This window comes from Rhynchophorus ferrugineus, unplaced genomic scaffold (assembly GCF_030347505.1).
Source record: "Rhynchophorus ferrugineus isolate W39M unplaced genomic scaffold, kcgeb_rfMv2 rfM6, whole genome shotgun sequence".
NCBI lineage: Eukaryota > Metazoa > Arthropoda > Insecta > Coleoptera > Curculionidae > Rhynchophorus > Rhynchophorus ferrugineus.
The window spans coordinates 12,182,300-12,194,353 of NW_027472585.1; the positions used below are offsets into that span (position 1 = coordinate 12,182,300).

The following is a 12,054-nucleotide window of genomic DNA, read 5'->3' on the forward strand; positions in this document are numbered from 1 at the left end:
TGAAACGACCTCATCCGTCGCTACAGTCATAACTTTTGCCCCCATACAACAGTACCCAGTTGTGTGTTAATTCAGGTTCGCGAATCAATAGAATCGCCGGGCCCTCGTGCCCAATAAGGGCTGCCCGATCAGCGGGTGCCATATCCCAAAATTTAATGCAGTAGCAGTAGTGATCCACAGGGGTCAACTGTGAGGCGGTTTCGGTTTAGTGTATAGGTAAGCCCAGAGGCAGTCCCACATAACCCGGTCCAACTTGTCACTCCAGGGCAAGTCTCCGCGACCAGGTAGACTTTTTGGTAGTCGTTCCGCATTTACTTGAAGCCTTTATAGACTTTACTTTATAATTAAGTGTACTTTGGTCAGAAGTATCGCAGCATTGAAGGTGTTCGACCCTAGCAAGGGAAAGTTTAAAGCCACGAAAGGCGGACTGAAGTTGCTGTGAATTAACATAGCCTACTGGAATTTGGAGAGAAGCTTTCAGTTCAGGGTGAACGGCCACCAAAAGCGAAGTGCGGTAGAGCTCGGTTGCTGAGCCGTAGACTATTGGAATCTGGAGTCACTAAAACTTGGAAAACCATTCCATAGATGGGTACCCTCGAAATATATCATATATGTGTAAGGTATTATCGATACTCAAAGACAAATTTAAGCCAACTATAAGCTGTCCAGACTGAACAACGACCACGTATATGCCAGTGGCCGTTCTTTTAAGAGGGATATGTCATGTCTTATTTTGCGATATAATTAAATCTTTAATAATGATAATAACTATTGTTTATTCATTAATAATATTCTTTATGAAATATTTTCTCGAAATTCTGTATATTACAAATAAAGAGGTATATGAAAAATTGCATTAACTTACAGTTATTATTCTCTTTGTGGGTACAACAGCGGATAAAACCATCAGGGCACATTCTGGTCTCCTCCGTAGTGGACTTTCAATTAATTTTCTGAAAGAAAAAAAGAATTTATTGTGTTTAGAATGAAATTATTTAATATAAACTAATTTTATTAGTAACACCGTTCGGATTTTATGGTATTTTTGACGTCAGCTGTCTGTAATATAACATTCCCGACTTGTAGGTAATTAAAATACATTTATGCATAGTTTATTATATAATTTTATTTATGTATATATTGTGAAACTCCTTGATCGATAAATAATTATATCATTAACGATTTCGATGATGAAAATCGATGATATATTAACATACGAATTCAAGGCTCCTCGGACTATCTTACACTTACAAAATCGGTCAAGTTATTTACGGCCGCGCCTGTACATCTTACCTATAAAATTATATTATTTGCATTGTTAATAGTGGCGATTATTCATGCAATCTCACCACCGCCTTCTGAGATTTGTTGTGGTGCTATGCCGATGGTTTAAAAGGAAAGCTCCCAGTCCGATTTTGACGTAACGGAATGTAAATCTATCGGTATCGGAATTTTTGGTGGGATTTTTATGGTCGGCACGTAAAAACCGCACAGTCTAGCCATTAATGTAGTTTTTTTTTCTCGCGGCTCTCTCGAAACATAAAGAGTCCTGGCACCGCGGATAATTAAATTCGCCACAAGAATTTGACGTGATCATTGTAAAAATCATCGAAGTAATTTCAATTAAAATATTTCGATTTTTCTTTCACTTCGAGCGCGGCGTGGTAAAAAATCGGCCAGCGATCGAGAAACGGACGCTTTCATAACATGAATGGGTATCGAAAACGCTTCGAATTTCGGCTATTTCTTCTGTTCATTCATATTGTATGAACAATCGACCATTAAGACATATCTGGCTGATCTTTTTTATTTAATAAGATGGCGTAATACGGCGATTAAATATATATTTTAATACAAAATGTATACAGGTTGTTCAACAAGTTCGCGAAAAATAATAGAAAATGGTCGACTTACAGATTCATACTCACTAAAAATTAAAAAATAATCAAATTTAGATTTTTAACACAAAAACAACACATTTTAAAATAAAATATCTACATAAAATCGTTATAATAACTGAATTAAAATAAACAAAAACCTTATTTAAGATATCTACTACACCTATTTAATATTCTACTATATACACGCAATTTAGCTTAATACATACCTAAGCCTATGTAAATAGTTACAATATTACTTCAACTACTACCAACTGATGATTTAGAAATCTGTGCAACAAACTAAATTTCTTTTGTTCGTAATTTAATTTTAAGAACCCGACTGAACCCAAACACTTATATTAATTTAGATTTCGTAATTTAATTTTTTGTATGTCACAAAATTATATTATTTTTGTATTGTTTGGGCTCGGCATCGACTGCAAACTGATCAGTTGGTAGTTGTTAAAATAATATTGTAAATAGATAAATAGGTTTAGGTAGGTATTAAGCTAAATTGTGTGTATGTAGTAGAATATAAAATATGTGTAGTAGATAGGTTAAATAAGGTTTTTGTTTATATTTATTCAGTTATTACAACGATTATTAGGTACATATTTTATTTTAAAATGTTTTGTTTTGTGTTTAAAAGCCTAAGTTTGATTATTTTGAATTTTTAGTGAGTTTATTATTTATTTTTTGAAGTGTTTTTTAGGGTTAGATATTTACTCAATAAGTTACGTTGTTATAAGTTATTTTATTAAGTATTATAATGGATAGGCTAAGTGAAGGTGTAGTCCATATAGAAAAATAGGAATAAAGATACAATGATCGAAAATATATTCGAAGTCGAATTAGATTTGAAATTTCGTTTCCTCCGTTCTCCCCCGAATATCAAGCGAATTGTGTGTAGTTTGTTATCGACATTGCGCTGATATCTTGAATTACCCATATATCAATATTTTTCGTAGCAGCTCACATCCCTAGTCAGTAGATATCAGTCTGATTTTAGCTAATGCGTTTGTACACATAAACTGTATGCATTTTCACTAATTCTTGTATCCGTTTGGTCTAATTAATCTGAGTTTATTATTTTGGAGGAAACTCATGACTAAAATTTTTTTAGCACTCAATAAACTGACACCAAGTCTCATCCATTGTGAAGGTGCGATGCAAAAATCTTTTAAATATTTTAAAAAGTTAAAGTAATATGTCCTTTAATTCTACTTCTAGCGAATGCGTCAATCATTGTGCACACATCTGGTAAGTCTTTAAAATGTTCAAGTGAAATTAAATTTAAACATGGGCCCTGCGAAATTATAGAACAACCTAATACTTTTAAGCTACAATATAAGTAAGAATATAGGGATAGCATGGGATAAAGTTATTAAACAAAATAGGAAGCACTTTGGAAAACAACTTTTGTCTGACACAACGATAACATAAACTTGGGATGACAACATGATCTTGAAACACTATGAAATGTGTTTACTAGTCATTTCGTGCGAAAGTGCATGATTTGACCATCATTTCATACTAATCTCAATGTCAAAATTATAGCGAATAAAATTTTAAATTTATAAAAGAACCCTTCACGACTAACTCTCGTTTAACAAAATGTATTTCGTAGAAAATATCTATATAAATTATGATGGCTTACTGTTATGTGCTAATGACAACTTTTTGCCGTCACTACACAATTAAACGAAGATAATCAGGAATGCACAATTCAATAATAGAGAAAGGGTATTAAAGTATGTGATTTAATGACTGGAACTACTGCTTAAAGTGGTTTTTGAACCACTGTTCCCAATTGCGGTAAACTACCGACTGACGTCAGTATGAATCTATTTCTATTTAAATTTGCTAAACGAAAAAAATCTGCAGACCAGAAGCTAATCATTATTATTTATAATTATTGGGTTTTAAAATTTCTAGTTCGTACTTTTATTTCGAATGGAAACAGGTAGGTTTGTATGGAAAAGTTACAACGTTATTAACGTATTTACATTGCTGTAAGTTCTCAAATAGAAGTTTTGCGTTGACAAAGAAAGAAGTTTATGGTTTAATATTAAACTTAAGTTAGAGTTAAACTATGGCCAAACTTTATCAATTATTATTTAATATTCCTTTATATTACATAAAGTCAAATATGTTAGTTCCAGTGTGGACTTACGTGTTTTAACGAAGAATTATGTAAAGAAAGTGGATTAAGACAAATATGAAAGTATATCTTATAAGAAAACAGCTTAAAATATAAACTTAAATAGCTAGCAGTTTCATTTCATTTCAAGACTTTCATTCTAATGGTTTGCGCAATGTTAACAGTTAACGTCGATTGATGGACAAATCTATAAAAGCGCCGACTGAAGTAAAATTATCGACCAATTTCACTGCCAGAACCAGGATAAAATTAATCATTGATACAAAAATCACTAATATAAATAATACCATACAAAAGACAATATAAAAAATAGCAAAGAAGCAACCAGAAAACTGCAACACTCAAGTAATAATATTAATAATTGGACCCAGACATGAAGAATAAAAGTCAACAAGAGTAAGTCAGTATATATATCTTGTACAAGTGAATATTTGTTGACACCAATCGTTGGAACGACCGTATCAAAAAGAAAATATCTCGAATTAGAAGACAAAAAATTTATTGAATATTTGCAAGAAAACTTCAATTAACCGTAGATAATAAGTTATGATTATAATTAAGCAGCTAGCTCGGGAATTTAATTATAGGGATCTTCAGCGAGAAATAATATTAACATAATACAACTACTTCACAATAAGTCCTGAGAAGTACTGTGGATGCATAATTACTCACACCGAAACTATTGGTTTTGAACCGCCATAAAGAAAATTAAGAGATTCGCAAACAAACATGAGGAAAGACTCTCACGTAAACAGTGAAGTGTTGAAATTTTTCGATAACGCTGAACTAATGCGCGGACTCTACAGAATCAACACGTTTGATTTAGTGTAGTTATGTGTGGAAATGTAGTAAATGGTAAAAACACTAAACAGTGTTCCAAATTTTATTTTATTAGAAACTAAGTAAAAGCCAATGGGATTTAGTTAGTCGGTAACGATTAGTAATATTCTATTCAACATTTAAGAATTTTTTTTAAATGATGCAAAATAGCGATTTTCATTTGTAAATCTGATCATTTTCAAGAATTTTTCCATCCAATAGATCTAAAAGTCTAATTCAAAAACTATTTTTGCACTCTTAAAATAATCATTTGAATCTAGTGTTAATTTCTTGACTAGTATGTAAATAACTCAACAATACCTTACACTATTATTTTACATAGAATTTAATCAACTCTCAATGCTCATATTTTTCAAGGTTTCGATCAAGTGATAGAACGATATTTAGATATAAAACATCGTGTTTTATTTATACTGTTGATCAGTGAACATCAATGAACCTAATATCAGTTTTATTTCGTTTGTTAAAATTTTAAAAGTGTACATTGTTAATATTGATAAATATTATTTAAGGACGCCATAAGAATCTTAGCAATTTTACCAATATGAATGATAAAAGCTTTATTAAAATTACTGTTTATTAATATTTAAAAAATACGATAGTACAGTTATAACGATTAACTGCGTCTAGTTTTTGTTTGAAATATCGATTATTTCGATAGAACATAGAGAGTTAACGGCCCAAATGTATAAGACATATAACGAATTACCTGCTGCAAACGTGATCCGTACTATCTAATCCTTTTCCTTGTCACTTTTCTCCGGAAACCAATTTCAAACGAGATGAACGACACCGCTAAAACCGATCGCCACAACAAGGATTAACGTTCGGATACCGACCGCACGATCCACCAGCGAACCTTCAACGTATATGCCATGGTAATGTAGAAAGTTCATTCATCCAAAGCAGAAGAGAAGCTTCAACAAAAGCGCGCTCGCCTGTCCCACAATTGAATCGGTCGTAAACCTCAATTCATTCATGAAATCGATAAAAACTTTTCGAAACCGGATATTCTAGTTCGTATTATGCAATTAACTATTTTTGTTGAAATGCTAGCGAACATTTTAGGAATGTCTGGTATGTAGGTTAAGCGGCTGACAGTGGAACGATCCTTTTATTTCTTTTTCGTTCTCTCTTTCTCTTTCTCTCGCACCTTCTCCTTCTCCTCCTCTTCTTCGTCGCCTTTTATTTTCGCCGATTCATTTTCAAAATAATTAGTTATAGTTAAAATTGTTTGTTGAAAAAGTTAATTGTTGTTCTACCGATACGTACTGGGAATTTTGGTACGTCTATTCGTCGGCTCTTTAAGCGTCTGATAATGTTCAACATATGTTCTTGTTAATCGGTATAACAAGAAAATTATACAGAACAAACGTTTATTAATTATTTAAACTTTTTATTGACTATTAACTTTTATCAACTTTAGTTATTTTTTTCATTCATAAATTACATCCTAAATATTTATTTATTTATATTTATTATAAAAGGAACCAGGTGTCAATATCATGAAAACATAATCTTTTAAAGGTCTTCTTTTAAAAATCTTTGCAGTCTGGAATAAGAGAACTCAAACTAGTTTAACTCAGTCGGTGGGGTATTGCCACAAAACCAAAAAACCTGTGATATTTGTTGGGCTCTTCCATTATCCAGTTTTTATTGGAGATGGACTGGCCAAATCGCCTATGGAACATTCTGATATTGAACAGTTTCTCCCTGAGTTAGTGACTTATCATATCTGATTCTTGAAACAGTGATAAAATTGCATGTAAGAAGAAAAACTCGGTTACGATAGTAGCCAGTCCAGATTAGCGAATATATTAAATATTAGATGCATATACACAATAGAATATAACATTATATTATAATTATATTATTAGCTATAATAGTCGAACCAAAATTGTAATTAAAAAAATGGATAAGCCAGTATACAAAAAATTCTGTTTTCATAGCAAAAAATACATAAGGCCCTCATTTGTTTGTATTGAATATTAGTAAGTTCCATTACTTTACTGACTTAAATTTCTAGATAAATAAACCAAAAATCTGGAATAAAAAATATAACCAAAGATTCGTTTAATTTATCGAAAATACCTAAACTGGACAAAGGTTACCACCTAGTAACATACCTCTTAAATAATTATTTCCATTAACCGATGATATATAAGAATATATACTTTCTCTTTCTTTCATATCATAAAAGATAATTTAAATATATAGAAAGTGAAATGTGATCACCGTTTATTGGTTAGAAAGGATTAAAAAACAAGCGAATAATTTAGCTTAAAATATCCTAAATAATATGCTGTCTAAAGGTTTAGTTTCTAACGCTGAAGTTATATTAGGTAGTATTTTTTGGAGAATATTTTTAGAGTTCAGTTATCATTTTGATGTGAAAGATTTCATAAAATAGTTGTTTAGTTATTACTACTCTTAAAACCATTATAATCTACTAATAAAGAATATGTGAAAAAGGACTTAAATTTGCTGACGACATAATGGTGAATGCACTAAACATTCTGTTCATAATGTCTGATGACTCAACAGCCCGATTGACGAAAAAAATCATGAATATATTCAAATCCTATTCAAGAACGATTATAGAAAAAACCCAAATAGATACAGGAACACTTTCGCCAACACAATTGACTGGGCAAAAGCCGACCTAAGTTAAGGCACAGCGGCAACAGCGCGTATACCAAAAGGAATGCGTCGCAACAGTAGGTGGCATCTCTCGTTGGCCTCATTCTCAGCCTAAGCTGCCTCTGATGTTGCCGAAGACTTTTCCACTGTACTGCTAAGAAGTAATTGGTATGTCTGCGTTGCCAGATCATACCGAATCGACAACAGTTCGACTATTTCTAATCTCGCTCTTGACAACAATGTAGTCCCTTATCGGGGAACGGGATGCTGTTCTTTTCTACATCTTTTTCCCGTCTAGAATATCAATGGCGTCTCGATAAAGACATTGTCAAAGTCGAATAGCACAGATCAATGGGAATTCTTAGCACATGTCGCGAAGTCGTGCACCTTTGAAGAGAATTGGTAAAATCAGATAACCGATGCATAGAAGAGAGAAGTGGCATCGTCCTCCGTTGCCTACCTTTCAGCGTCGTGCAAAGTGATTGGAAATTCTTTCTCAAGAATGTGATCTAGTTAGTTGTCGTTAATCAATAGAAAAAAGAATCAAAATTGTTTCGGTATTATCGATTTTTTTGGGGCAGTCTGAGTATGTATGTATTTTTGGTTAACAGATGCTTTCGGAAGGATAGGTGAAAATGTGACTGGTCAGTGTTAACCATTTCGTCAATTACTTTATCGAAGATGCTGAAGACCTGAAGAACTGAAAATGACATATTTTTCTTATATCTTATATCAGAAGATGTCGAAGAATTTTTAGTGGGGGACTCTCGTTAATCAAAAGATGTTAAGAATGAATTGTAGGTGATGATTTCAATACAGTTGATTAAGGCTCACGTAATCAAACGAAAATGAAATTATAATTTGAGTCAAAAGATGAAAAAAGGGAAGTGAGTGATGGGGTATATATTCTAGATTTACGTAGAAAGTAGAATCGTTGAAGGAGAATCTCTTTACCTAGCAATTAACAGACAGATAATAAACTGTGTCCAAAAATGGAAGTACTATCAATTATATTATGATGATAGCAGTTTCTAAAAATAATAAAAATGTCATGAATCTCAATGTTACTAAAAATCTTACCAGATAAACATAAAAAGCAATTCTCTTGATATATCAACTTCCTAGTAGAATTTTGACGAATTTAAACATTTATCCAAGTGTTTATTTTGTATTCTCATTTTATACATACAATTATAGTTTTGATATACATTTTATGAAACGTATACAAAAACATATGTAGCGAATTGAGGCATGTCGAATTTTACATCGTGGAATAACGGTCTACAAAATACCCAGAAATATAATCCCAGATGTTGAACACGGGCGGGGTGCCAATTGGAACCCGACACCGAATAGCTGGCGGCAACCCCGAGACGTTTATCTGGGATATTACTGAAGGGTATTTCGGTCATTCAGTGCTCAACCCTCGTTTGGTTAAGACGTGCCACCATCGACTGCCCAAGCCTCGTCTTCAGGTAACTCCGCTGCCATCCGTTTTATTTATTTGTATTTTCACATTTTTTATTTTGCCAATAAATAACGGTCACATTATGTAAACACCACTGTTTCATTTCGATTTACCTCCATTCACCGAGCCACATCATTTTACCCTAAACATATAAAATATTATTGATATATTGCTTTTTTTGTATATTAAATTATAAATTTCACAATGACTTACGATAAAGTAGATAACACAACATAACATATTCGAGAAAAATTTTTTTCTCTGATGCTATATGCTGTAGATTTTCCAAAAAGAATTATATAAGGCAAATATCAAAATATAAAGAAATATAAGAAAAAAAGTTTCAGATAGGGAAAACCCGTAACCAATCTTAAAAGTCGTCCTTACAAGAGAAAAGATCAATTTCGCATTGTTGAAACTAGGCGCCAGTAGACTAGGCCAATTCATAGGAAATACCTAACAGTAACAATCAAGATCAAATATCTGTTTGGTGTGGTATAGCGACGTGATACCCATACGATGTCGTCGGACTTGTTGCTAAATCAGCAGAGTAGAATGTAACTTGGTTTATATTTACACATTTATGGAACTATTTTCACGCATAAAGCGTGAGAAACATGTATTTCTGCTGTATTTAGCAAAAGTGCAGATTGCAAAATTTGCATCAAATTTAACAGGAAAATTCTTTTATCGCAAAAACTTTTTTTAAAAATAGTGTCTGTTTTTTTTAAGTAATTTCCTTTATTAAGCTTTATATGTCTCATGTAAATATCTACTCTCTAAATAATATCTACTAAACAATGTTGTCCTAATTATTATATATTTTTAAGTATTTTTGATATTGATAAATATTTATGTATTTATTTATCAATTACATTAATAACCCTGATCAATTAAATAAACAAAATTAAAATCAATTAAATAAATTAGAAGACTATTGTTTACTTGATTCCAATTTAAGTATTTGAGGTGGTGACTGACTGAATCATAACTATTTGAATGGCAATTTTTGTCGTCATAAAAAGAAACAAACAAAATAAAATAAACTGCTTCTGATTCTAAGAGAATGACTTATATAGATAAGACTGGTGAACATAACATTTGTACAACTTGTTCATGGAACATACTAAAATGTGCAATAAAATAAATAAGAAAAATTTAATAACAAAATGCTGCGTTTAACAATAAACTGGCATAACCATCTATTGTTCGGAGATATCAGTTAAGAGTAAACTATTTATAAACATTTCGGTTAGAATATCATTTATTATATTTCATAAGTTATTCGAATTTTTATATAAACAATTGTATCATAACTAATCGTTTCAACGAATACATCATATTTTAAAATACTGAGTTTATTGAAAATAATGATTATTTTGTGGTATAATGATTGCACTGATTTAAAGAGATACCTAGAAAAATATATAGCATTATAAGAAATAGATTTCAATAGTTTTTTCAGTGATTAAGACTAACAATCTTTTCTAAGCAGTAGATTTTTATCAAATATTTCTTCCAACTCACGCACTGGGCAACGTTCTTCCCTTTTTTTAGCAACAAAACGAAACGAAACTTTCATAGCTTTTCTGCAATTTATATTCCAGATTCCATAATTTTTAATTCACTTCATTTTTAGGAATTCCCCTTTCCAACGAGCACTTGCATGAGTATTGTCACTTCTGCGTTGGGTGAGACTAGAGCCAATTAAACAAGATATACAATATGATTGGTTATAATTATTTATGATAGTGAAACTGTGATAATGTTTAGAAAAAAAAAATAATAAAGCGCCAGTTTTTTATGGGTAATGAAAGAGTAAATGAAATAAGAATTTAAATACGGCCGTAAAAGTGTGTAAATCGAGTTAGTTTAGAAAAATCTCTGCAAGTAATTATGCATTTGTTGCAAGATTCATTGAAATACCCACCCAAGTTTAAAATATACAATATTCTATATATCGAATTTTCCAATATCAACACTATTTTGATAAAATATTGATAAAAATATCAAGTTACAAAAGTTAAGAAGTACAGGACACCTTTGGGTCTAATAGTTGGTGTAAAAACCCAAACGAAACCTCAATAGATTCAATTCTGTTGAAATTTACTATATTGGCATCTATTTTATAATATTAGTTTTTATAAATGCTTCTCAGTTAAAAATTATTATTCAAATGATAGTATTTCGAATTATTTGAAGTTATTTAGTGAAGAGGACCTGTATTAGCAAATTAAAAAATATGATAAGTACCTATGTAAGGTTAATTTTATATTTTCTTTCATTTCTACTAATTATCCTAAAATATTATAAAACATTATTAATTGTAGATGTATGATATATGCCAATAACTGGCATATTACCTCGTGCGACTGAACACTCCTGGTAATTTCATACCTATAGTGCGATATTTCTTTGAAAGTGTTTACTTTTACTTAAGTGTTTACATTTTAAGCTTTCATTTAGCTTTTCAGCAAGTGTTTTCGTCGCTACACAAATCAATATTGGTGCAGTTGGTATGAATATTTTGAGGAGATTATGTCATAAGACTGTTGTTTGAATTTATTCAGGTTTAGAAAAGAAGACAGGTTGATTGGACCACCCATAGTTACAGCAACCCTTCGTCTAGTCTGTATGGAATTTTGGTGACAAAGGAAAACTGATACAAAACTTAAAAATTCTCGATACAATCCCTTCGATGCTGCTGAAATCACCTCCATCCTGCATTGTCCTAAATTTGGGAAGATCGGGATTTTGAAACACACCCCCATCCCATGAATTATGGAATTTAAATGTTCTGTTATTGAAGAAACACGTTCTAACAATAGTTCACGATGTACGATCACTAAAAACGGATTGAAGTTCTTGAAAGTATTCGTAGCCGTGAACTATTGAAATTTAACTTCAAATCTGGTTAAAAAGTTTTTAAGATACGAAAACGTCCCTTAGCCCAGTCTATTGGAATTTAGGTAGAAGCTTGCAATTTAGGATGTACGGTCATCTTAGGTGGACTGAAATACGTCAGTTGTCGATTGTTGAATTTGAGAAAACCCAACGCTGCACTT

At 31.6% G+C, this 12,054-nt stretch overlaps 1 protein-coding gene across 4 annotated transcripts in view; it reads right to left on the reverse strand.

Moving 5' to 3' along the window:
* LOC143199189 (uncharacterized) overlaps positions 1-12,054 on the reverse strand; it is an 83,066-nt gene that overhangs the window by 40,390 nt on the left and 30,622 nt on the right. For 3 of the 4 annotated variants that reach the window (XR_013006373.1, XM_076409014.1, XM_076409015.1), the window contains exon 1: positions 866-926. Coding sequence is in view for 3 of the 4 variants with exons in the window: in XM_076409014.1 (XP_076265129.1) it covers positions 866-907 (42 nt within the window). In the remaining variant the exon portion in view is untranslated. Of the gene's footprint in view, positions 1-865; positions 954-12,054 lie in introns of those variants that run through there. The other variant, XM_076409013.1, reaches the window with a different exon arrangement.